General features: G+C 36.1%; 4 protein-coding genes and 1 long non-coding RNA gene across 8 annotated transcripts; 2 read left to right on the forward strand and 3 right to left on the reverse strand.

Annotated features, from left to right (window-relative positions):
* The first annotated feature begins 1,851 nt into the window (after window positions 1–1,851).
* On the forward strand, window positions 1,852–6,869 carry LOC117634473 (calmodulin binding protein PICBP-like). The gene is made up of 3 exons (XM_034368606.1): window positions 1,852–2,469; window positions 2,573–6,418; window positions 6,640–6,869. The coding sequence occupies exons 1-2, from the start codon at window positions 2,155–2,157 to the stop codon at window positions 6,410–6,412; spliced, it is 4,155 nt and encodes a 1,384-aa protein (XP_034224497.1). The 5' UTR covers window positions 1,852–2,154; the 3' UTR covers window positions 6,413–6,418; window positions 6,640–6,869.
* Window positions 6,870–7,621: 752 nt separating this feature from the next.
* Window positions 7,622–13,111, reverse strand: LOC117634716 (endoribonuclease Dicer homolog 2-like). 2 transcript variants are annotated; one of them, XM_034368911.1, is made up of 10 exons: window positions 13,010–13,110; window positions 12,725–12,811; window positions 12,277–12,551; window positions 11,740–12,182; window positions 11,411–11,514; window positions 10,789–10,979; window positions 9,773–9,982; window positions 9,184–9,594; window positions 8,563–8,841; window positions 7,622–8,044 (listed from the first exon to the last, which is right to left on the reverse strand). In XM_034368911.1, exons 2-10 carry the CDS (start codon window positions 12,804–12,806, stop codon window positions 7,694–7,696), a joined length of 2,346 nt encoding a protein of 781 aa, XP_034224802.1. In that variant the 5' UTR covers window positions 12,807–12,811; window positions 13,010–13,110; the 3' UTR covers window positions 7,622–7,693. The 2 variants fall into 2 exon arrangements, with proteins under 2 accessions (XP_034224802.1, XP_034224801.1); XM_034368910.1 differs by having other exon boundaries at window positions 12,725–13,111.
* A 359-nt stretch (window positions 13,112–13,470) lies between these two features.
* On the forward strand, window positions 13,471–16,052 carry LOC117633833. The gene is made up of 3 exons (XR_004586709.1): window positions 13,471–13,578; window positions 13,732–13,786; window positions 14,779–16,052. It is a non-coding gene; the product is annotated as an uncharacterized LOC117633833 (long non-coding RNA).
* LOC117633831 (endoribonuclease Dicer homolog 2-like) lies at window positions 14,544–19,742 on the reverse strand. 2 transcript variants are annotated; one of them, XM_034367635.1, is made up of 10 exons: window positions 19,551–19,741; window positions 19,299–19,392; window positions 18,873–19,147; window positions 18,341–18,783; window positions 18,010–18,113; window positions 17,448–17,644; window positions 16,382–16,591; window positions 15,828–16,241; window positions 15,317–15,595; window positions 14,544–15,055 (listed from the first exon to the last, which is right to left on the reverse strand). In XM_034367635.1, the coding sequence occupies exons 2-10, from the start codon at window positions 19,381–19,383 to the stop codon at window positions 14,714–14,716; spliced, it is 2,349 nt and encodes a 782-aa protein (XP_034223526.1). In that variant the 5' UTR covers window positions 19,384–19,392; window positions 19,551–19,741; the 3' UTR covers window positions 14,544–14,713. The 2 variants fall into 2 exon arrangements, with proteins under 2 accessions (XP_034223526.1, XP_034223527.1); XM_034367636.1 differs by lacking the exon at window positions 16,382–16,591 and having other exon boundaries at window positions 19,551–19,742.
* Window positions 19,743–20,437: 695 nt separating this feature from the next.
* Window positions 20,438–25,123, reverse strand: LOC117633832 (endoribonuclease Dicer homolog 2-like). Of its 2 annotated transcripts, XM_034367637.1 has the most exons (10): window positions 24,935–25,123; window positions 24,686–24,779; window positions 24,240–24,529; window positions 23,698–24,140; window positions 23,367–23,470; window positions 22,858–23,054; window positions 22,130–22,339; window positions 21,597–22,010; window positions 21,085–21,360; window positions 20,438–20,836 (listed from the first exon to the last, which is right to left on the reverse strand). In XM_034367637.1, the coding sequence occupies exons 2-10, from the start codon at window positions 24,753–24,755 to the stop codon at window positions 20,495–20,497; spliced, it is 2,346 nt and encodes a 781-aa protein (XP_034223528.1). In that variant the 5' UTR covers window positions 24,756–24,779; window positions 24,935–25,123; the 3' UTR covers window positions 20,438–20,494. The 2 variants fall into 2 exon arrangements, with proteins under 2 accessions (XP_034223528.1, XP_034223529.1); XM_034367638.1 differs by lacking the exon at window positions 22,130–22,339 and having other exon boundaries at window positions 24,935–25,122.
* Window positions 25,124–26,414: the final 1,291 nt, after the last annotated feature.

The following is a 26,414-nucleotide window of genomic DNA, read 5'->3' on the forward strand; positions in this document are numbered from 1 at the left end:
ACAAACACAGCCGTTAAAGTTGAGTTTAATGATTAATGTTTATACATACCGAATTTTATCACTATAATTATTTTAATTTATTTTATGAATATTACCATACGACATAAGTTGTGATTATTCATTTGTTATTTACTCAATTATTGACACAAGTTAAATTTAACATGTATACAAATACATCACTTAGTAAATGAATTTGAGGAAAAAAGTTTGTGCTTATTGTTTTAGGGATTCACTTGAGTAAATAAACTTGCAGTGTAAATACATCACTTATTGTTCTCCAATTTCAACTGTTTTACGAGGGGCGGAACCACAACCAAGGTTGTGGTGGGCTGTAGCCTAGGGAAGTTTTGAAGAAAAAAACAATAATAAACCTATATCTATATGGCCCACTACAAGAAAAAAAAATTAGATTTTAAGTTAAAAAATTTAACTAGCCCACCCACTGAAAATTCATGGTTTTGCCTTTGTGTTTAACATCAACAAGTTTTTAATTTAATAGCATTTGTTTCCACTTTGATGAAAGATGTTTCATGTTTGATTCACATAAATGGCAATGACATATATATATATATATATATGATTTGGTTGAGATATAGTTGTAGCTAGCCTCACTGTGGTTTGTATGTAATACATTACGTTTCTTTAAGACAATATTTAGCTAATCCTTAATTTGAAAAAAAAAAAAATCAACGCAAAGAAGAAATAATCCAAGTCACACATGTCCAAGTAATTGTACCATACAATATTCAAATTCAGAGAAAACAAGGAGAAAAGTTTAAAAATACGTGGATACTGAGGGAGGTTTCTAACTATGCAATTAACATAGAGATGTGCTCTAATCTTCTAAACATTGCATATAATCTTAATTTGGAGATGCAATCAAAATTCAATATAACCATTTTGTTAGTTCTTAATTACTTGAGATAAATTAGCAAACATATATAAATGCCGCAGATATGTGGCCTTTTTTTGGTGGGTTTAAAGTTTGGGGAATGTTAGCAACCTTCTCTCTAACCTTCTCCTTTGGACTTCTCTCTTTTTTATTTGACATGTGTCATTCTCCTTACACTTAAAACAATGTCATTAATATATTATACAAGTTAACTTTTGCTTTCCAAATTTACCCTTGTTAAATGTATTCAATTTATCCAAAAAAAAATCACAACTTTCTTACCATCTTTGTCCTCTCTAACCATCTTTGTCATAATATACACATGGGGGTTGCATCTAGTTCTCAAGCACTGGCTTCCAACTAAGTGGCCCCCGGCCAGGGAGACAAAATTATGCTTTTAGGTCTAAGTAGTCATGCTTGCATGTTACTGTTTCCACCGTATCCATCACTTTCTCCAGCACTTTTATCAATCATTTTCTCATTTTGATATTTTAATACAAGTGATATTATCAATTATTTTTTCATTTTAATATTTTAATACAAGCGATATTAGAGAAGGGAGAATTGAGTCGATCGTGATCTCCAAGTGCAAATATAAAAGTGAATTCTTTTCACCACTGAGTAACAAATATATCGCTAGAGTAATCATATTACTGTGAATATTATTTCTATCATATCTTTCAGGTAAGTATTAATCTATTTATCTATTAATTAGTTTTTTTATTAGTACAAGGAGAGTGCAAGATTGGAACTCTTGCTAAAGTGCTCCGTCCACAATATTTTTATTTGTTTTATGAGAATTTTCCAAAAGCATTACATGTTTACAAGAAATCGCAATCAAGTGTTTACTTTGATGTTTTAGGGTTTCTTTTCTTCCTTACAATTGTTTCCCATTTTCAATTAAGTTCTTTGACCAGTATTTTTTTTAGTTGAAGTTTTGGTCTTTCTTCTGACCAAAGACTTTTAGTTATGTATGAATTTTCTTTACCACCATAAAGAAAGGTATGTGTCAACTCAGAATGGCCAAGTCAATCGGACTGGAATCCAAGGCTCATCCTAAAAAATGAGCTGCAACTCAAACCAGAATTTTATTTATTTGTTTTGAGAACGTACTTGAAATTTAAAATTAAGTTAGAAACTAGAGGCAAAAGACCAGTCACTGTTGTCAATTAGAAATTTCAGAAAAAAGCCAATCTCTGCTTCCAAAACACCTTAAGCCAAATTCGTATCAGAAATTTGAATCCAGTAAAACAGAAGAAAAAATGATTGATAAGGAGCTTGAAGTTGTAGATGATTTGGGTGATAGCCAAATTTCTGAGAAGTTTTCAATGGCCATTGACTCATCCATTTTGCAAAACCAGAATGGCAGAAGCCAAGGAGCACAAGAGCTGCAAAAGAGATGGAAAAATTTAAGATCAATCAAGCTCTCAAAATCACCAAGCCTGAAGTCATCTAGAAGAAGGGCCAGGCAAAGATCCAATAATCACCATGTATGCAGTGATGCAGCAAGCTCAGCAGCACAATCAATTTCATCTGATTTGTCAACCTGTTCTGAGACAAGTACAGAGAATCTACAGGCAAGTATATTGAATTCTCAGCCTAGCTTTCTGTTTTTGTGTTTTGCTGAAAATAGCAGGAAATTGAAGATTGCCCTTTTTGCCTTTTTTGGTTTCTATGTAGAATTCAACAAGAACAATAACAAGGCGGTCTAGTTTTAAGCCTGTAAGGAATTTGACAAGAATTTCTAGCTTAAAATTCAAGAACCCTTCGATGAGGAAAAGCTCTGGAGGAACCCAAATGAATAATCTGAAGAAATCAAGAATGGAGGGTAACCCTGCAAATTCCGAGAGCTCAAGACCATCTGCAAGACAAAAGAAATCTGGACATGTTGGGCTTTCTGCCATCTCATCCAGTGATACAGATTCAGCATCATCAACCTTTTCAAAGGAGACCTGCAGCTCCAATGGGAGAAAGAAACAGTTCCAGGCAAGTCCTCATACTTCTGAATCAAGTTTTTGCAGTAGTATTGAGACTAGGAAAAGATCAGTTTTTTCAAAGCCAAACTCAGCTTCTGCTGGTCAGAAGTCACCTTTGAATGCCTCAACAAAATTGGCTAGAGCAAAATCCAAGAAGTGTTCCATGAGGAAACACTCTGAACAAATCTCTCAACTTCCAGACTTGAGTGTACAAAGAGCTACATGTTCTTCGGCACTCAAAGGTTCTAAGTCCCCTGACATCCGGGGTCTTCAGGCAGAGGGAACTGAATCTGAGGGAATTTCGGGCACGAAGGTTTGTCCATTCACTTATTGCTCTCTTCATGGCCATCGGCATGCCAGTGTACCTCCACTCAAGCGCCTCATTTCGATAAGGAGGCGCATGTTGAAGACTCAGAGGAGCGTGACACCGGCAACTCAACCCCTGGTCAGGGTGAAAAGGTCTGGCAAGGTTAAGGAGGATCAGACAAATCAGATGATATGCAACGGACATGGTGCAGTTCATGAAACGACCTCTCCTGTGGTAGAAAAATTGAGCAGGGAAATGTCTTTAGAAATCTATACTGAGCCTGAACCAGAAGCCAAGCCAAGTGGCATAGGTACTTACAGTGAAAATGGTGAAAATAATGATGATTTTTCAAATATTTCTGAAAAGCTGCTTGGTGAAACTTCAATTCCTCATATAGCTTTAGAGGAGAGCCTGCACACTGTAGAACAGCATGCTTTGGTGTCCCTCTCTGCACCTGATGGTTTAAGTCCGGAATGTTGTTGCACTGGAACAGCTTTTGAAGCCACCAACACAGACAGGAAAGAAGAAAAGATTGCAGCATCTAATCACAATGAAGGTGCTCAATCCACTTGCACAAATAGCCTGAGCAATATTGATCCTAAATCGATTGAAAAAAGTATGGCATTCGATGATTGTGCAGCTGTCAAACCACCTCATCAATTGGAAAGAGCAATCCCTGATGAAGTTGTTGAATCAACAACTGATAATGAACACAATGAAATCTCTTCTTCTGATTGCCAAGCATTGGAGGAAAAAATTGCCGCTAATGAGAACAAAAATGGAAGTGTGCAGCCAGAATCTAATCCCAAAGAGGCCACTAATGTGGCAGTGGCACACAGTGTTCAGTCAAAAGATCACAAATATATCCGAATGTGGCAGTTGATGTACAAGCATGCAGTAAAAGGACCTTCTGCAAGTGTTGAAAACCAGCTCTCTCTTGGTGGACTGGACAAGGAAGAGCAAGTAGAAGGTACCAACACCGTATTTGAAACCAACAATTTAAGTTTTACTGAAACAGATGAGCATACAGCTTTGATAAATCACAGTGGAGGAGACCAAAACATTGAGCTCTGCCACCATGATGCCATTAAGCTGGTACAGGATGCTTTTGATAACATCCTTCTCCCGGAAGTTCAGGACCGCGCATATGATGATCAAAAGACTAATGGCATAAGTTCAGACCAGGAAGCATTGGGACAGAGTCAAGATGAGTGTGGGGAGCAGAGCACCTCACGTTCCAGTCATTCTTCTGAAGACAGTAAGGTACAAAATCCAGAAGAAACATGGGCCAAAGCTGAAACTGCTAGTTCCCGGAAAGAAGAGAAAACAGTGTCAAAAGGAGATAAGACAGACAAGAAAACACCCAAGAGCTGGAGCAGTCTGAAAAAATTCATTCTCCTCAAGAGATTTGTCAAGGCAGTTGAAAAGGTGAGGAACCTCAATTACCAGAAACCACAATACCTGCCCTTGGATCCTGATTCAGAAGCAGAAAAAGTCAATCTAAGGCAGCAGAAAACAGAAGAGAGAAAGAATGCTGAGGAATGGATGCTTGATTATGCACTTCAACAGGTTATATCTAAACTACCTCCAGCTCAACAAAGAAGAGTTGCATTGCTTGTAGAAGCTTTTGAAACAGTTATCCCATTTCCGGAAATTAAAACTAGCCACAGGTCCAGTGCAATAGAATCCACTGAAGCAGATCTTCAAGTCTGCAATGGTTTTTCAGTTCTAAGTGCTGATCACAGGGGAAAAGAGTGTGATTCTGGAATTTCTGCTGAAATCCTGGGTGGGAATATGTCCGGCTCTGAGAAAAGTTTCAATGAGTATCCAGCTCAGGCTAGGGATGTTCAATTGGAACACCAGCAAAGTCCAGCGAATTTTTCTAAGCTCAAAGAACCAAGTACAGACCATTGTTTCATTAAAACGGAACGGGTTATAGCTGCTCCTAAAGCCACTAATGAAGATCAGAAGGGGAATCAAATTGTTTTTCTCAACACTGATGATGGGGATGACAAAGCCATTGTTGGGAACGATATAATAGATTTTACCAATGTTTCTTTATCAGAAACCAAAGATCCCAGGTCATGTGATGAAGCCTTCTTAAAGCAAGATGAACATGGTAGCACCATTTATGAAGGTCTGGTAAATGATACAGTTGAAGAAGCCTCCAAAGAAGTTACTTCAATCACAAGTTTGGAACTTAGCAACTTGAATTCCAAGGTGGAAAACATCAAATTGGAAACCAGTAAGTTATTCATCGAAACCGATGAAAAATTTGATTCATCTGAGGAACAGATCACTGAAAATCATGTGGATTCAACAGCAAATAACATGGTGGTCTCTTTAGGTTCCATAAAACCAACTGAGGAGCCAATGGCAGCAAGAGAAGAAGTGAGGGGAGGAGCTACGCCAGAATCTGGACTTGTTGAAGGATTTCCTCCACTTGAAGAATCTCATTTGGAATGCGATACTAGTGCACCACATGAAATCCAATTGGAAAAGCAGAAATACACAAACTTATGGTTCTTAGTATATAAGCACATGGTATCAAGTATTGATGCAAAAGATGGAGACGAATTCCTTGATAGAGCAGAAGAGGAACAAGCAGATGATGCCAACAGATTGCCTGGAATAGACAACAAAAAGATTGAACTCCGGCATATTGAAGCTATCAAGCAGCAAGTAGAGAAAGCGATTGATGATATCATTCTTCCAGAGAACCAAGATGAATCAGATGATAATAAGTCAATCACTAGAGGCTTTCCAGACCACGAACCTCCAGAAAATCAAGTTGACATACAAGGGAAATCTTTCATCTCAACTTTCAGCTCTGCAAAATCTGATAATGCTACCATCCAAGAAGAAGAAAAAGCAGTTGCTAAGGTGGAAGAGAAACCTAACAAGAAAATGTCAAAGAACTGGAGCAATCTGAAGAAAATGATCCTGCTTAATAGATTTATCAAGGCATTGGAAAATGTAAAGAAGTTCAACCCACGAGGGCCGCGATATCTGCCCTTGGAGCCTGACCTGGAAGCAGATAGAGTTCATCTCAAGCATCAGAACATGGATGGGAGGAAGAATTCTGAGGAATGGATGCTTGATTATGCCCTTCAACAGGCTGTTTCCAGATTAACTCCTGCTCGCAAAAGAAAAGTATCACTGCTTGTAGAGGCTTTCGAAACAGTCATTCCAAGCAATGGAATTCCAAACCCGTTCAAGCCACAAGCTACTCACTGATTTAAGGTAAAAAAAATAAAAAAATGCTCCTCCAAGTTTTCATTTCCATTTACAGATTATATACATTTTTCTTAGTGAAGCTCAGAAATCCATGTAAAGAACAAGCTAAGGAAGTAGGACAAAAATAATATCCCAACCATTGTTGGTTTTAGATTGGACAAAATAGGGCATATTCTACTCTAAAGTATGAATAGAAACTCATCAGTCTGCCTTTAAATATTTTACAGGAATGACAACTAGAAGAAGCTCTATGGTTGGATGACTCCACAACTTCATAATGAGCAGGCATGTCCGTAGTATAAAACCTCAGTTGAAATAGTAAGCTGTAGTTTATTGCATCATTTAAAAGTCAGAAAGTATACCGTATGCAGATGTAAGTCATCATGTTAGGAAGTTTGGAAAGTGGATGATGTAATAAAATTCTTTTTATTTCCTCTGTACTATGCCTTGAGGTTTATTTGTGTTTCTCTTCATATGTATTATTGTTGGGGGGTGGGGGAGGTGTAGGGGGAAGGGGTTTCAAAACGCCAATTTTGAGGTCAGTTTTGTAAAAAATTCTTCATAAAAGTTCATAAATCCTTATACAGGTGGTGTTGTAAATCTTTGAACTTCTGTGATGGTAGCGTTTGAGAGAGTTCCACCTTTTATAAGCCTTAAATTTGAAACGGGTTTGGTAACAGCAAGGAACTTGCTGCCTAGATTAACTGGCTCTTGACGGTGTCCATGATAAATTGTAGTGTAGGGGTGCAAGTTGGATAGGAAATTCTGATTCCGGCCAATTTTGAACTTTGACAATCCCAAATCAAATCCGACATCCGAAATTTGAACTTTGACAATCCCAAATCAAATCCGACATCCGAAATTTTGCAAAAAGTGGATCGTAATGGGTATTTATCCCGAAATTATGGATTTTGAAATCAATTGGGGTTTCAATACTCACTATGACTAACTTCTTGTGGAAATAAATATGATCTAATGAACGAAGGGACATGGATGAGTTGTTCCATAAAGAATAACAATACGTAAGTAGTGTTACATAATAGTTTCTTTAGACTGTCGTTGTGAGTTCATTGAAAAATTTGCAAATTACAACATGAAAAGAGAAAAAAATTGTGTTGGGTATTTCCATATTATCACATAATAGCAGTATAGTGTGACAATTGCATAACTATAGCAACAATACATACATAACTTTGAATCTGACAAGACTTATGGTTATCCAAGAGTTATTATAAATCCAAATATTATAAACAAATATGCCGGAACATCTTCAAACTTATTTCATTCTAGATTAGTTTCCTTCAACGACCTCAAAAAATATTTGCAAGCTACTTTTTCTGCTGTTTTGTTATTAGAAACTGTTGATGTATGTTTGTACATGACGGCCCCCTTAGCTTCAACTTCTATTGTCCTGGTGACAACACCATTTGAGGTGTAGATGACAGGTTTCTTCATAATATAATGCATTTTTTGGCAAATGTCCTTGGACTCTCTTATATGATTGAGCGGCATTGTTTCTGGAGTAACCAAGGGCTCTAAGAGAGGACGTATACTTTGAAAGACGATATCCTTATCATATTCAGAATCAACAAAAATTGCTCCTGCTAGAGATTCAATAATATCTGCAAGTACCTGTTATAAACTAAGTTAAATTACATCATTTAGATTTGCAAGTAACCATAAAGCCAATGGAGTCAATTCAAGTTGATGAAGGCAATAAGGTGAAGGTAGAAACACTGTAACAATGATGGAACCAAAAGAAATGGTAAAGAAAAGATATAGTTACTATAGATGAGTTGGAGATGGAGAGTTCATGCTGAGAAATAGTTCAAAATCTTTTTTTCATAAGAAAAAAAAGTTTAAAATATGACTCATGTAACTTACCTCAATATTTTAGAGGCAGAGGCTTAGTTGAGTAAGAGAAGCACTGGAACTAGCAGTTAAAGCAACCGTACCTAACTCCAAGGTAAACTCACACCATACAATCTTTTCTTGATCCAAATACCTCTTCCATCTCTACCTCTACCTACCCTATGTTTGCAGTCCTAGAATCCCTAAAAAGAACATTGTCGGAGTAAAAAAAAAAAAAAAACAGAAGGAAAAAGTGTAGCAGAGAAATGATATGAGCATGATAAGTACTAGAAACCAACCTCGGAGAAGTATGTCTCGATTTCCCATCCAAAAATTGATTCAATAGATAACCTCCCAAAATTGTTAACAGTATTGGCAATATCATTGTCGACATTGTCCGAAGCAAGAATATGTTTGTGCAATCCAGCTTTCACAGCAGATAGTGCATAACAATCATTGTTCACAGAAGCAGACCTCATATCAGTTAGAAATCCAGGTGATGACATATCACGATACTTATTGTACAAATAAAAAGTGATCACATAATCCAACACTGCATCACCCAGAAATTCTAGCCGCTGCACAACAAAGAACATACTTCTGATGAGCTAAGTACAAATAGGGCTTGAAAGATTTCAGCCCATGAGAAAGTAACAATAATAAATTAAGTGCATCATGGGACCTAAGAGAACTTTTAAGCTAAACTGCTTCTTTAGGGAGTAAATTTGTATATGTAAAAGATGGCATATCAATAGACATAATTGAACGAACTTGGAAGTGAAATGAGCTGAATTTTGTATTTCCAAACAAGGAAAGAACCACTGTTATGAATTAGGATGTGCCATACAAATTAACATTTTACACATTAGACATGCACGTGACAAATTTAACTCTCATTGCGTAATTGGATTTGCATGTACCTCATAACATCCTGGAATCTTAGGAAGCATGCAAGAACTATGGGTTAGTGCTTCCAGTAGAAGAGAAGGATCACGAAATGAATAGTTAAGCAGGGACTTCAAATATCTGACATCAATGAGCTTCTCTGGCTGCACTTGGAAATGCCTCTCATAAGGTATATGGACTAAATCCACCTTTATACCAACCCAATTCATGAAATATATGGCAGCTATTTCACCACCTGTGCTAAGAAATGCACCAATTAGTGCCTCAACTACATCAGCAACCGTTTCATCTTTTACCTTCCTTCTTCTCCTAATGTAGATGTTTCTTTCATTAAAAGGCAAGTCCTCACTTAAGAAAGAAGTTCCAGAATAATCTCCAGGTATAGTCCACTTTTTTGGATCAAAACACTCGTTACGAATAAAGCCCTACATTACAAAAACAATGGTAGAGAGGTCATGCAGGAAGCTTTGGATAAAACACTGACAGTAAACAGAACAAATTTATAAAATGATAACGGTAACAAGCTGAAGGCAGCTTTCAGCCAGATCCATGATAATAACAAGATCTAAAACACCAAAGGTAAACTGAATAAAGAACTGTTACCGGGAGTTTGCGGTCACAACCGAACTTGCAGAGGGCAGGATTAGACACTATTTTTTCCCTCTGTCCACTAAGAAGGCCTTCAGCATTATTTTGATAGGTTTTAAAAAGTTGCTGACTTGTAGCATACTTAAGAAATGAATCTCCAAGAGTCTCTAAGGATTCCAAATTGAAGTTCTCTTGGCATCCTTTTGTTGTAATAGCTTCCAAGACCTACAACGGATATTGGATATAGAACAAACTCAGATATAAAGTTCAGAACCACAAAAAACCAAGGGTAAAGATATAAATAATCATCTGGACAATGTGCCCAAAAAAAGAAAAGAGTTGAAGTTATGTGCCATATAAAATTTGACAACAATACCACGACTGCAATTGATACCTTATGTAGTGCCAAGGAAAAAATAATTGAACCGTGGGCCATATTTGAGTTGAAAAATACCATGACTTGCTGACACAAAGACTACATAAATTCACTGATACGTTATCTACTCAAACCTGATAGTTTTGAGAGAGAGTCCTACTCGGGGCATCTCTATGGCTCAGACATCTCCAGAGTTTAGGGACTATTCCTTTTCTGTTATACTGTCTGTTTGGAAAGCTGTTGACTCTTTTTAATTTGTCTGTGCCATGTTGATGTAGGTTTTTAGTGACTGATTTGAATTTCTTTAGAGATTGCTAACAAGGTCTTATAGGCCAGACGACACCTTGTCCTCTGAAAGATGTATTACTCAAACTTTGCTCTATCACACGCATTCCATAAATACTATGACAACGAGGAGATCATAGAGCCAGCAAGGATAACCACCTTTGTATCATGAAAACATAGAGGAATTTGAACGAAAAAAGAGGTCCTGAGCAAATTCAAAGAGTTTTCATGGAAAACAACTTAAAAGAAAAAAAGAAAAATAAATTTACTATAGAATATCAGCAAGCACCTGGGCACAGAAATGTGCCGTCTTTATGTAGAAACATTAAATGTAGCATAGTTCCTTGTCCCGTGAACAATTGTAGCATACCTTAATGGTTGGAATAGTAACATTTTCTGTGCAACGATCCAAAATCATATTCTTCAGGTTCAGAGCAAGAAGTAAAGATTCAAGACGATACATGATGGATGGAACAATTGAGAATGAATATAAATTGCTGATTGATAAAGGTGACATGACTATAGAGCAAAGTTCAGGCGGCAATTCAACAGGCTTTGATTCTGTAAAGAAAACATAGATTAAGTTTCTTACTCAATAATAATGAAATATGAGAAAAACAAGAACTAGACCGAATGGAAAGAATGAAATCCCCCCACTGATTCTTTCTACTTCTACCTCATTTTAACACATAATTAAAATGTCAATGCAGATTGCATAACTCTGCTTTTTAACAAATCAAAATGCATTGTCAATTATATCCTAGAAAACTTTGGTGAAAGTAGTTGTTCTAAACCTTACAAAATCAGCATTTAAATTCATCATACCTAATGCACTAAATTGCAATTAATAAATCAAAGTGATAAAAAGGCTAAATTTTCACAATTCAGGAAACCTTTAAACCAGTAACAAGCATATGCATTCCCTTTTCCTCTAATAGCAAAGGGGACAACAAAAAATATTTTAAATACTCAAAGGATCTTCCACAACAGACCTTTTTTTCTCTGTTGCCTGCAACTCAGAAGATAATTTTGTACCCTGAAAATGTGTCTCCCCTTGAGCAACAACTGTTGATCAACACGCAAATTGATCCCATGCCTGAAACAAGAGAACCATTCAACTCATAAATGGCTTGAATATAACATAAAACACACTCCATGTAGTATATACTGCCTTGATGGCACAAACAACAACATTTCAGCAAACCATAAACAGAAACTACACTGAATATTTCATGATGTTCTTTTTTTTTGGATACACATGATCACTAAAATTCAAAGATGACACATGCAAATTATAGGGGTATATGATACAAGAATATACTTTTCTTCATAGTGCGTCTTGTAGGTACGAGCTCTCCTGCCCCTAGGTCTCAGAAGTGAGTTTCCATTCAAGTCATCCAACAAACCAGTGATGCAATACAGGAGACTAGTATGAGGGGTATAGACCAAGGAATTCTGGACCCTGCAAGTACAAACCATTCCATTTTTGGTATGTAGAACACCGGAACAATTGTTGGGTGGAGAACAATCTATGTGATACTCAGAATTTTCTTCAGATCGAAACGGCACAGACATAACGCATTCCCAATCAATGATCAAAGGTTTCTGGTGCATTCTTGCTGCCGGGAGCAAAAGGTAATTAATAGATTCAACCTCAAGATTTTGTCCCAAACTAAGTCTCTCTAGAACTTCTTTCAAATTTTGCAAATTGCAATCCACTAGAATTCGAAAAATTGTGATTTGGAACCTTCTGCATTGAAGAACCTGGCAAATAAAATTACAGAAACAAGGTAAACCATTAATTTATTTTTTGTATCATATCATACTAAAAAAAGTAATAAAATTCAGGAAACATTACTTGCTCTGAACTAAGATGAATCTCGGTGGCCTTTTTAAAGTTCACTGTTATAGTACCCTTGTCAACTACCAAATCAAAATTCATATTTGCAATATCGCAATTAAGTTCGCTCCTCAGGCCAAGCACAACATTGTTAACAGGAATATGAGAACAAAAATTCTGCTTCATCTGGATTAAGTAGCAATGATACAATACACTAGCATCATTTGAACACCAAGGTTTGACAAGCTCTGCTGGGACATAACTGGGTTGTTCATCATCATAAGGCTCACTGCCTGCACACATGGAAATTAGAAATGCAAAAGAAATCTATGAGCCATAAAATGAGTAAAATAACCAAAATGGAAAGAATTTTAAGCAACAGTAAGTGTTTTAAACTAATAATTTTATAGGTATAATATAACTTATAAGAGGCAGCCAAGGCATGGGCAGAGTTTAGAGAAGTTACCAAGCTCTTGTGTGGCTTCTTCCACCACAAGAGGATCAGCAGATTGTTGGGTTCCATCTATCTCCATGTCAATTGGTTCCATTGTTTCTTTCGACATCATTCACCAAAGCAAAAACAAAAACAAACCCATTTCTCTAAAGAGCTTTCTCATACCATATCTCAAAAACATTAGAGTAACTACAACATAATTAAAGGGCAACCAAATTCGAATTGGTGCCCAAATTGCAAAAAAACCAAAGGCATGTTAAAGCCAACAGTTAAGTTAAAGAAAGGGGAGGGACTCACAGAAACTGATCCAAGAAGAGACTAAGATTGTGATTTTCGGGAAAAGACTGAAAGCAGAGCCAGAGAGAATCCTAAAATTGTAAGGGCATGTTTGGTAAGCCTTTCACTGGACTGGACTGGGTTAATTAGCACTTAAAACCCATATTTGGTGAGAACGATTAACTTAAATGAGATTATATAGTCCAACAGTATAAAAAATGCGTCACTCGCTCGTTCAATCCAGCGAGCCTGAAACATGGTTCGCAAAATAGCGAGCTCGCTAAACAGAACACGCGAGTCCGAGCCCTAGAACGCCTCTCTCTCTCTCTCTCTCTCTCTCTCTCTCTCTCTCTCGTTTCCTTCAACATCGACTCTGCTCTTCTTCGAAGTTGTACTCAGGCAAGTTTTTTTTATCTCTCCCTTTACATACCTCTCTTATTCCTTCATGGGTATTGTTAATTTGTATGATTTTTTATACGATTTTTCAGTTCCATCTCCAAAGCAATGGCGAAGAACACGAACAAGAAGAAAGATAAACGATTCCGCTTCAATGGACATCACTGAAGAGCCCGTTTCAGATTTTCCTCAAGGTATCAAGTCCTGTTATTCTACTTTCATCAAATTCTATGATTATAGCTTTCTTCGAATCTCTCTCTCTCTCTCTCTCTCTCTCTCTCTCTCTCTCACCTTTGCTTTTGGAGAATTTTGATTTTGATTTTTCTTTTTTTACATTGGTTGTGCAGCAATGGACACCTCATAGTCGGAGGCTCACAACCCAAGTGGTGTTGCTTCCAGTTTGTAAGTATCATCATCAAGTATTACCAAGCAGTCATTTTTTTATAAGATTATTAGGTTTTTCTATTAGTGGAGTGATAATCAAGACCACAATTTAAAATCTTAAACCTTAAAGACACATTTCTACATGATTTTCTTCGACAGATTGATTTGTGTGTTAATTGGGTATTATAGCTATTGCTAAAAGATTATGGGTGAGGTTTCTTTCTGGGTTCAATTCAAATGAGGTTTCTTTCTGGGTTTAATTCAAATAAACAAGTGCGTATGTGGTGAAACAGGGTCTTTACTTTTTGTGGATGTTTAGTAGTCCTCTTGTGTGAAATATAGGTTGTTAAAAACAAGATTTTGTCATAATCATTTAGATGTGAAAGGTTTGTTGGGAAGGAAAAAGAGTAAAATGCTTTATGGGAGAACTTTCTAATTTTTAACTGAGTCATTGTGAGTATTTTGGTTTTTTCTTTTCTATTTTTAGCTGAGCATATTTTCACGTGTTAATTGTTATGTAACATTTTTGAACATTGTTGTATGAAAACACTCTAAGATCTTGTAATTGACGGATTATGACGACACACAAACCACCCACGAAGAAATTGCATACACATACACCAAAGCAAACAAATCAACCAAGAAGAAGTTTGGCCCAAAAAGCATACATATACACATACACACACATACAATCCAAGTTTACAGATTGGAGATGTTAGTTTTTGAACTTCTTTTTTTCACATTATGAATGAAACATATATATAAGATCCCTATGTGTGACAGAATAGTAGTATAGAATGATCGATCATTACATAACTTTGAATGTGACAAGACTTATTGTTAATCAAGAGTTATTATAAATCCCAATATTACAACACAAATATTCATAATCCCTTTGAAGCTATCTGTATGCTTGTACATCTTTCAAACTTGTTCCATTTTGGATTAGTTTCCTTTGGACAACCTCAAAAATTCTCTACAAGCTAATCTTTTTGCTGTATCGTTATTAGAAGCTGTTGATGTATGTGTGTATTTGACGACCCCGTTTGCTTCAACCTCTATTGTCCTGGTGGCCACACCATTTTGGATGGACTTCACAGGTTTCTTCATAATGTACTGCATTTTTTGGCAATAGTCATGGAACTCTTTTACAGGATTGAGCGGCACCGTTTCTGGAGAAACCAACGGCTCCAAAAGGGGACGTATACTTTTAAATACGGCATTCTTATCATATTCAGAATCAACAAAAATTGCCCCTGCTAGAGACTCAATAATATCTGCAAGTACCTGTTATAAATTGTTAAAATGCAGAGGAGTTAGTAAATGATTTATTTACTAACAAATATATGATTTAGATTTGTTTTGTTAGATTTGTTTTGTTAAATTGGATCTCCCCAAAAAGAGTTAGTAAATGATTTTATTAAAGGCAATTGAGTTCATTCAGGTTGATTCATCCAGGAGAAAAGTTTATTCCTATAGCAACCAAAAGAAAGAAGGAAAAAGTGTAGAAGAGAAATGATATGAGCATGATAAGCATTAAAAATCAACCTCGGAGAAGTATGTCTCAGATTCCCATCCAAAAGTTGATTCTGCAGATAAGCTCGCAAAATTGTTGACAGTGTTAGCAATATCAGTGTGGAGGACACTGTCCGAAGCAAGAATGTGTTTGTGTAATCCAGCTCTCACAGCAGTTCGTGCATAACAAATGTTGTTCACGGAAGCAGACCTCATATCAGTTAAAAGTCCTGGTGACATATCAGGATACTTATGGTACAAATGAGCAGTGATAACATAATCCAACACTGCATCGCCAAGAAATTCAAGCCGCTGCACAACAAAGAATATTCACGTAAAAGATGGCATATCAATGAGACAGAATGAAAAAAAAAAAATTTGAGACAGAACCGAACAAACTTGGAAGTGAAATCTGAGTTTTGTATTTCCGCAACGCAAAAGAAACACTGTTATGAGTTAGGATGTACCATACAATTAACATTTTACACAGTAGGCATGCATGCAATAAATTTCATTGTCATTGCATAATTGCATTTGCATGTACCTCATAACATCCTGGAATCTGAGGAAGCATGTAAGAACCATGGGTTAGTGCTTCCAGTAAAAGAGAAGGATCACGAAATGAATAGTTGTTAAGCAGGAATTCTAAATGTCTGACATCAATGAGCTTCTCTGGCTGCACTTGGAAGTGCCTCTCATAAGGTATATGGAATAAATCCACCTTTATACCAACCCAATTCATGAAATATATGGCAGCTATTTCACCACCTGTGCTTAGAAATGCACCAATTAGTGCCTCAACTACATCAGCAACCCTTTTACCTTTTATCTTCCTTGTTCCCCTAATGTAGATGTTTTTTTCATTAAAAGGCAACTTCTCATTTAAGAAAGAACTTCCAGAATAATCTCCAGGTATAATCCACTTTTTTGGATCAAAACACTCGTTACGAATAAAGCCCTACAATACAAAAGCATTGAAAGTAAATAGACAAAGTTCTAAAATGATAATGGTAACAATCTGAATGCAGCTTTCAGCCAGATTCATGAGCATAACAAGATCTAAAACACGAAAAATTACATAGAATAACGAAATGCTACCGGAAGTTTGCAGTCACATCCAAGCTTGCATAGGGCAGCATTAGAAATTATTTTTTCCTTCTTTTCAGTAAGATCGCCCTCATCATCATTTTGATAGGTTTTAAAAAGCTGCTGACTTGCAGCATACTTTAGAAATGCATCTCCAAGAGCCTCTAATGATTCCAAATGCAAGTTCTCTTGGCAATGTTTTGTGGTAATAGCTTCCAAGACCTAGCAATATGTATTGATGTAGAACAAACTCAGATGTAAAGCTCAGAACCACAAAAAAAGCAAGGATATAAAGACAAATAATCACTTGCATAATGTATGAAAAAAAAACAAGAAAAGAGTTGGAGTCATGTTCCATTTAGAAGTTGACAACAACACTACGACTACAATTGATACCAGTTGCCAAGGAAAAAGAGAACGGATAAGCCAAAGACTGCATCAACTCACTGATACATTATCTACTCAAACTTGATAGTTTGTGGGGGCAGAGTCCGATCCGGGGAATCTTTATAGGCTCAGATATCTCCAGAGTTTTGGGACTATTCCATTTCTGTTATACTGTCTGATTGGAAAGCTGTTGTGTCTTAGACTCTTGTTAATTTGTCTCTGCCATTTTGACGTAGTTTTTTTGTGGCTGATTTAAATTTCTCTAGAAATTGGTCATCAGTTCTTATAGGCCAGAGGACACCTTGTCCTCTGTTCTTTTTTACTCTCTCTTTTTCATTGAATGAAAATTTGTTTATCATCATAAAAAAGAAGATGTATCACTCAAACCTTGCTTCATCACACTCATTCCACTGAAGCCTTTACCACTAACAATAATCAATTATCTAAAGTTGTATCATGAAAGCATAGAGGATTTTATAAGGAAAACAGAGGGATGGGGTCATCCTGAGTAAATTCAAAGAGGTGTCCTGGAAAACAACCTAGCCTGACATTCATTTTCATCAACTTAAAGGGGAAAAGAAAAAAAAAGAAATTCACTATACAAATATCAGCAAGCACCTGAGCACAGAAATGTGTCGTCTCGATGAAAAATATAGCATAATACCTTGTCCTGTGAACAAATGTAGCATACCTTAATGGTTGGAATAGTAACATTTTCAGTGCAACGATCCAAAACCATCCTTTTCAAGTTGACAGCAAGAAGTAAAGATTCAAGACGATGCATGATGGATGGAACAAAGGAGAATGAATATAAATTGCTGACTGATAAAGGCGACATGACTATAGAGCAAAGTTCAGGCGGCAATTCAACAGATGTATGACTTGAATCTGCAAAGAAAGTATTGTAAAATCAGCATATAAATTCATCACACCTAATCCACTGATTGCATTTAATAAATCAAAGTGATAAAAACGCAACATTTAAATTTCCACAATTCAGGCAAACTTTAAAGCAATAGCAAGCATATGCACTCCCTTTTCCTCTTTAATTATACAATAGCAAACGGGACGACAAGAAAGACTCTAAAAACTCAACGCATCTCCAAACCGCATTATGATATATTAGAAATGGGTTATGAATTATTGATCAAAATTTTCGTTCAAAAGACAAGACTGCAAAGATGAGCAGAAAACATACCGAACAATTAAATGAAACTAGGCTTCCTTATCTAAAAGAGGTTAGAAAATCAGACCTTTTTCTGTCTGTTGTCTGCAACTCTGAAGATAATTTTGTAATTTGAAAATGAATTTCCCCTTGAGCAATAACTGCTGATCAAAACGCAACTTGATCCCATGCCTGAAACAAGAGAATGATTCAAGTTCCTTATAAATGGATTGCATACAAGAGAAAACACACTCCATGTACGTAAATACTTCCCTAATGGCACAAGAAACAACATTTCATCCAATAGAAACAGAAACTACTCTGAACATTTCATGATGTCCTTTCTTTGGATACACATGATCACTAAAATCCAAAGATGACACATGCAAATTATAGAGGCATATGATACAAGAATATACTTTTCTTCATAGTGTGTCTTGTAGGTACGAGCTCTCCTGCGCCTAGGTCTCATACGTGAGTTCCCATTCAAGTCATTCAACAAACCAGTGATGCAATACAGGAGACCAGTATGAGGGGTATAGACCAAGGAATTCTGGATCCTGCAAGTACAAACCATACCATTTTTGGTATGTAGAACACGAGAACAATTGTTGGGTGGAGAAGAATCGACGTGATACTCAGAATTTTCTTCAGATCTAAAAGGCACAGACATAACACATTCCCAATCAATGATGAAAGGTCTCTGGTGCATTCTTGCTGCAGGGAGCAAAAGGTAATCAATTGATTCAACCTCAAGATTTTGTCCCACACTAAGTCTTTCTAAAATTTCTTCCAACTTTTGCAAATTGTGATCCATTAGAATTCGAAAAATTGTGATTTGGAACCTTCTGCATTGAAGAATCTGACAAATAAAATTAAAGAAACAAGGTAACCTGTTAATTTATTTTCTTGTATTATACTAAAAAAGTAATAAAATTCAGGAAACATTACTTGCTCTGAACTAAGATGAATATCTGCGGCCTTTTTAAAGTTTACTGTTATAGTACTCTTGCCAACTCCCAAATCAAAATTCATATTTGCAACATCGCAATCAAGTTCGCTCCTCATGCCAAGCACGATATCATTAACAGGAATATCAGAACAAAAATTTGGCTTCATCTGGATTAAGTAGCAATGATACAATACACTAGCATCATTTGAACACCAAGGTTTGACAAGCTCAGGTGGTACATAACTGGGTTGTTGATCATCATAAGGTTCACTTGCTGCACACATGGCAACTAGAAATTTCAAAAGAAATCTACGTACCAGAAAAAATTGTAAAAAGAACAAAAATGGAAAGAATTTTAAGCAACAGTAAGTGTTGTATAACTTATAAGAGGCAGTAAAGGCATGGGCAGAGGTTAGAGAAGTTACCAAGCTCTTGTGTCGCTTCTTCCACAAGAAGAGCAGCAGCAGATTGTTGTTGGGTTCCGTCTATCTCAATGTTAATTGGTTCCATAGTTTCTCCCTGCATCATTCACAAAACAAAAACAAAAACAAACCCATTCGTTTAAAGAGTAACTAAAACATAAAGGACAACAAATTCGAATCGGTGCCCAAATTGCAAAGAAACAAAAGGCGTGTTAAAGCCAACAGTTAAGTTAAAGAAAGTGGGGCGGTACGTACAGAAACTGACCAAGAAGAGACTAAGATTGTGATCTTTGGGAAGAGACTAAGATTGAAACTAGAAAGACAGGGAATCCGAAAACTGTAGGCAAATGTAAGTGTAACAGAGAAGGTGTGTCTTTACTTTGGAATTTCAAAGGACACTGAATAGTCCATATTTAAAAACTTGTGGAGGAAGCCACTTCGTCTGTAAGGTTCGTATAAAGTTAGGGAGAGAGAGAGAGAAGCGGGCCCTGAAAAGTTCTTTGGGAACGAAAAGATTAGGACAATGCTTTATGCGAGAACTTTACCATTTTTAACTAGTCTCTCGGCACACGAGCCTGCGAGATGCTTTTCTTTCGAAAATTTTAAATTTATTTTAGAATTTAAAAAAATAATAGGTAGTTGTATTCTATTAAAATAAAATTTATTTTTTAATTTTAATTTTAATTTTTTTAATATGAAAAAGTATGAATTTACCATATTATCCTCATTTAATTAATAATTTCAATTCTTAATGTTTGCATTAACCAATGACATTTTCTGATACTTTGAATATTTCACAATTCTCTGCCTTTTGTTTTATCATACTTTTGATTTTAAAAATGACAATCCGAGTTTACAGACTTAATCCCAAACACTTTCCTAAGAATACAATCCAAGTTTACATATTGGATCTTAGTTTTCGAACTTCTTTTTTTCGCATTACGAACAAAACTGGCTATAAATTGTGTGTTCATCTAAGACGCAAACTGAAGTACATTAGAACATGAATTCTCTTGTCAGAGTGCTTGCCTGACATATAACAGTAGTATAGAATGACAACTACATAACTTTGAATGTGACAAGACTTATGGTTATCCAAGAATATTATAAATCCCAATACTACAACACAAATATTCATAATGTCTCTGAAGCTATATGTATGCAGGAACATATATATTTAAAACTAGTTTCATTTCGGATTAGTTTCCTTTCGACAACCTCAAAAATTCTTTGCAAGCTAATCTTTTTGCTGTATCGTTATTAGAAGCTGTTGATGTATATGTGTATTTGACAACCCCGTTCGCTTCAACCTCTATTGTCCTGGTAGCCACACCGTTTTGGATGGACTTCACAGGTTTCTTCATAATGTACTGCATTTTTTGACAATAGTCATGGAACTCTTTTACAGGATTGAGCGGCATCGTTTCTGGAGAAACCAACGGCTCTAAAAGGGGACGTATACTTTGAAATACGGCATTCTTATCATATTCAGAATCAACAAAAATTGCCCCTGCTAGAGACTCAATAATATCTGCAAGTACCTGTTATAAAATGTTAAAATGCAGAGGAGTTAGTAAATGATTTATTTACTAACAAAATATATGATTTAGATTTGTTTTGTTAAATTGGATCTCTCCCAGAAAGAGTTAGTAAATGATTTTATTAAAGGCAATTGAGTTCATTCAAGTTGATTCATCCAGGTGAAACGTTGATTCTTGTAGCAACCAAGAGAAAGAAGGAAAAAGTGTAGAGAGAAATGACATGAACATGATAAGCATTAAAAACCAACCTCGGAGAAAGATGTCTCAGATTCCCATCCAAAAGTTGATTCCATGGATAACCTCTCAAAATTGTTAACAGTGTTGGCAATATTACTGTGGACATTGTCCGGAGCAAGAATGTGTTCGTGTAGTCGACGTTTCACTGCAGATAGTGCATAACAATTGTTGTTCACAGAAGCAGACCTCATATCAGTTAAAACTCCTGGTGACATACCAGGATACTTATTGTACAAGTAAACAGTGATGACATAATCCAACACGGCATCACCAAGAAATTCTAGCCGCTGCACAACAAAAAACACACTTCTGATAACTTTTTACGCTAAACCGCTGCTTTAAGGAGTAAATTCAAAGAGACAGAATTGAACAAACGTGGAAGTGAAATGAACTGAGTTTTGTATTTCCGTACAAGCAAAGAACAACAGTTATAGGTTAGGATGAGCCATACAATTAATATTTTACAAAGTAGACATGCATGTAATAAATTTCATCGTCATTGGATAATTGCATTTGCATGTACCTCATAACATCCTGGAATCTGAGGAAGCATGTAAGATCTATGGGTTAGTGCTTCCAGTAGAAGATGAGGATGACGAAAGGAATAGTTGTTAAGCAGGGATTCTAAATGTCTGACATCAATGAGCTTCTCTGGCTGCACGTGGAAGTGCCTCTCATATGGTATATGGACTAAATCCACCTTTATACCAACCCAATTCATGAAATATATGGCAGCTATTTCACCACCTGTGCTAAGAAATGCACCAATTAGTGCCTCAACTACATCAGCAACCCTTTTACTTTTTACCTTCCTTCTTCCCCTAATGTAGATATTCCTTTCATTAAAAGGCAACTCCTCATTTAAGAAAGAACCTCCAGAATAATCTCCAGGTATAATCCACGATTTCGGATCAAAACACTCGTTACGAATAAAGCCCTACAATACAGAAACAATCGTAGAGAAGTCAAGCGGGTTAACAATCTGAACGCAGCTCTCAGTTCATGAGGATAACAACATCTAAAACACAAAAAGTAAATAGAATAAAGGAATGCTACCGGAAGTTTGCGGTTACAGCCAAACTTGCAAAGGGCATCATTGGAAATTATTTTTTCCCTCTTTACAGTAAGATCCCCCTCATCATCATTTTGATAGGTTTTAAAAAGCTGCTGGCTTGCAGCATACTTAAGAAATGAATCTCCAAGAGCCTCTAAGGATTCCAAATGCAAGTTCTCTTTGCAATGCTTTGTGGTAATAGCTTCCAATACCTACGGTAGATATTGGATACAGAACAAACTCAGATGTAACGTTCAGAACACAAAAAATCAAGGATACGCAGATAAATAATCACTTGGTCGTCAGTTCTTATAGGCCAGAGGACACCTTGTCCTCTGTTCTTTTTACCCTCTCTTTTTCATTCAATGAAAGTTTGTTTATCATCATAAAAAAGAAGATGTATTACTCAAACCTTGCTTCATCACACTCATTCTCTAAATACTATGACAACAAGGAGGTCGTAAAGCCAGCACGGATAACCACTAACAATAATCAATTATCTAAGTTGTATCATGAAAACATAGAGGATTTTATAAGGAAAACAGAGGAATGGGGTCATCCTGGTGTCATGGAAAACAACCTAGCCTGACATTCATTTTCATCAACTTAAAGGGAAAAAGAAAAAAAGGAAATGACTATGGAAATATCAGCAAGCACCTGGGCACAGAAATGTGCCGCCTCGATGAAAAATATAGCATAATACTTTGTCCTGTGAACAAATGTAGCTTACCTTAATGGTTGGAATAGTAACATTTTCTGTGCAGCGATCCAAAACCATCCTTTTCAAGTTGACAGCAAGAAGTAAAGATTCAAGACGATGCATGATGGATGGAACAAAGGAGAATGAATATAAATTGCTGACTGATAAAGGCGACATGACTATAGAGCAAAGTTCAGGCGGCAATTCAACAGATGTATGACATGAATCTGCAAAGAAAGTATTGTAAAATCAGCATATAAAGTCGTCACACCTAATCCACTGAATTGCAATTAATAAATCAAAGTGATAAAAACGCAACATTTAAATTTCCACAATTCAGGCAACAAGAAAGACTCTAAAAACAAACATATGCATGAGGGGACAACAAGAAAGACTCTAAAAACACAAAGCATCTCCAAACCGCATTATGATATATTAGAAATAGGTTATGAAACTAGACTGCAAAGATGAGCAGAAAACATACCGAACAATTAAATGAAACTAGGCTTCCTTATCTAAAAGAGATTAGAAAATCAGACCTCTTTCTGCATGTAGTCTGCAACTCTTAAGATAATTTTGTACTTTGAAAATGTGTTTCCCCTTGAGCAATAACTGCTGATCAAAACGCAACTTGATCCCATGCCTGAAACAAGAGAATGATTCAAGTTATTTATAAATGGATTGCATACAAGAGAAAACATACTCCACGTACGTAAATACTGCCCTAATGGCAAAAGAAACAACATTTCATCCAATAGAAACAGAAACTACTCTGAATATTTCATGATGTTCTCTCTTTGGATACACATGATCACTAAAATGCAAAGATGACTCGTGCAAATTATAGAGGTATATGATGCAAGAATATACTTTTCTTCATAGTGCGTCTTGTAGCTACGAGCTCTCCTGCCCCTAGGTCTCAGAAGTGAGTTCCCATTCAAGTCATCCAACAAACCAGTGATGCAATACAGGAGACCAGTATGAGGGGTATAGACCAAGGAATTCTGGATCCTGCAAGTACAAACCATACCATTTTTGGTATGTAGAACACGAGAACAATTTTTGGGTGGAGAACAATCTACATGATACTCAGAATTTTCTTCACATTGAAACGAAACAGACGTCACACATTCCCAATCAATGATTGAAGGTCTCTGGTGCATTCTTGCTGCAGGGAGCAAAAGGTAATCAATTGATTCAATCCCAAGATTTTGTGCCAAACAAAGTCTCTCTAAAACTTTTCCCAAATTTGGCAATTCGTGATCCAGTAGAATTCGAAAAATTGTGATTTGGAACCTTCTGCATTGAAGAACCTGGCAAATAAAATTACAGAAACAAGGGAAACCGTTAATTCATTTTTCATATGATATAATAATAATACTAAAAAAATATTGAAATGCAGGAAACATTACTTGCTCTGAACTAAGATGAATCTCTGTGGCCTTTTTAAAGTTTACAGTTATAGAACCCCTGCCAACTTCCAAGTCAAAAGTCATATTTGCAATATCGCAATCAAGTTCGCTCCTCATGCCAAGTACGATATCATTAACTGGAATATCATAACAAAAATTCGGCTTCATCTGAATTAAATAGCAATGATACAATGCACTAGCATCATTTGAACACCAAGGTTTGACAAGCTCAGCTGGGACATAACTGGGTTGTTCATCATCATAAGGCTCACTCTCTGCACATATGGCAACTAGAAATGGCAAAAGAAATTTATGTACCGGAAAAATTTGTAAAAACAACAAAAATGGAAAGGATTTTAAACAACAGAAAGTGTTGTAAACTAATAATTCTACAGGTATAACTTATAAAAGGCAGTCAAGGCATGGGCAGAGGTTAGAGAAGTTACCAAACTCTTGTGTCGCTTCTTCCACAAGAAGAGGAGCAGCAGATTGTTGTTGGGTTCCGTCTATCTCCATGTTAATTGGTTCCACAGTTTCTCCCTGCATCATTCACAAAGCAAAAACAAAAAACAAACCCATTTGTTCACAGAGTAACTAAAACATAAAGGACAACAAATTCGAATCGGTGCCCAAATTGCAAAGAAACAAACGGCGTGTTAATGCCAACAAGTTAAAGAAAGGGGGAAGGGACTTACAGAAACTGATCAAGAAGAAACTAAGATTGTGATCTTTGGGAAGAGACTAAGATTGAAACTAGAAAAACAGAGAATGTGAAAACTGTAGGCAAATGTAAGAGTAACAGAGAAGGTGTGCCTTTAAAACAAACTGAGTTGGGCCACTTTGGAATTTCAAAGGACACTGAATATTCCATATTTAAAAACTTGTTGAGGCAGCAACTTCGTCTGGAAGTTCATATACAGTTGTGGGGAGAGAGAGAGAGAGAGAGATGAAAACAAAGCGGGCTCTGAAAGGTTTGTACGAAAAGAATAGGAAAATACTTGGGCATCAGTGAAGAATTTTACAAATTTTAACTGAGAGTCACTGCGGTCAACTGTGAGTATTTTTGTTTTTTCTTTTCTGATGGAGGAATTTGCAAATAAATAAATAAATAATTTTGGCATGTTTGGGTAAATTTTTTTTTTTTTTGGGGTGAATAATGATTACCTCAAAAACAAAATTCTTGAAGAATTTCAATGTTTACATTCAAATGACGTTAAAGAAAATGTTTAAAATTTAAACCGGTTCAAAGTTAAAAATTAAAAAGATGAATCACAATAATTAATAATATAGATAACATTCATCTCAATTGTTCTTTGTCAAGATACTTGTTTTCGTTTATGCATTCTTTTTTATGTACAAGTAGATCACTGGAAATCATGTTTTCTCCAGACCTATTACGAATGCGGTAGTGGGTGTAGCCGCAATGACGCTTCTTCAGGTGGTGGTGGTAGGGTTCGTTTAGGCTCATGCGTTACTTTACGGTTTCAGTTATGTTGTATGTGGGCTTTGTTTAGGCTTATGGTTAATTGTGGTTATGTGAGCTAGTAGTTTTAGTGCGGCTTTTGTCCGCTATAGTTGCTATAGTTTTGTTTTTAACATGTTAGTTTGTCGCCGTCTGGGGATTGGTACTTTCAATGTCTTATTGATGTCTTTGATTGTACTATTAAAGTTTATCTAATGAAGTTCATTTTTTATTTTTAAAAACATAGATAACATCCATAATAGGAAGAAAAAAACTTACTTGTAACGGGGATATCACTATTTTGCTATCCCGCCAGTAACATAATGACACGTAAAAAAATTATCCCGTTGCATGAGAGTTTCTCTCCCATAATAGACTTAACACAAAATTTTCAACATAAATGAAAGAAAAAAAAAACACACACACACAAAAGATAATATGAGGTACTGGTTCTGTCCTTTCACTCTTGAACAACAGATCCATGTATGATGTAGAACTGACACTTTGCTTCAATAATTATTGACTTTTACCAAACCCAGGTTCATACTTCAAAACTATTATGTTTGATCATGTGTAACTACCAAAAAAATGAGTAATAAACGGCAGATAACATTGGAATCTATTAATACAAATTGGGGCATTTTGTTATTGACTACTACTCTCTTTTTTGGCTTTGCACATGATTCTGAAAATATGCACTCCTAGAACTTCAC

Source organism: Prunus dulcis, chromosome 7, assembly GCF_902201215.1.
Source record: "Prunus dulcis chromosome 7, ALMONDv2, whole genome shotgun sequence".
NCBI classification, from domain to species: Eukaryota; Viridiplantae; Streptophyta; class Magnoliopsida; order Rosales; family Rosaceae; genus Prunus; species Prunus dulcis.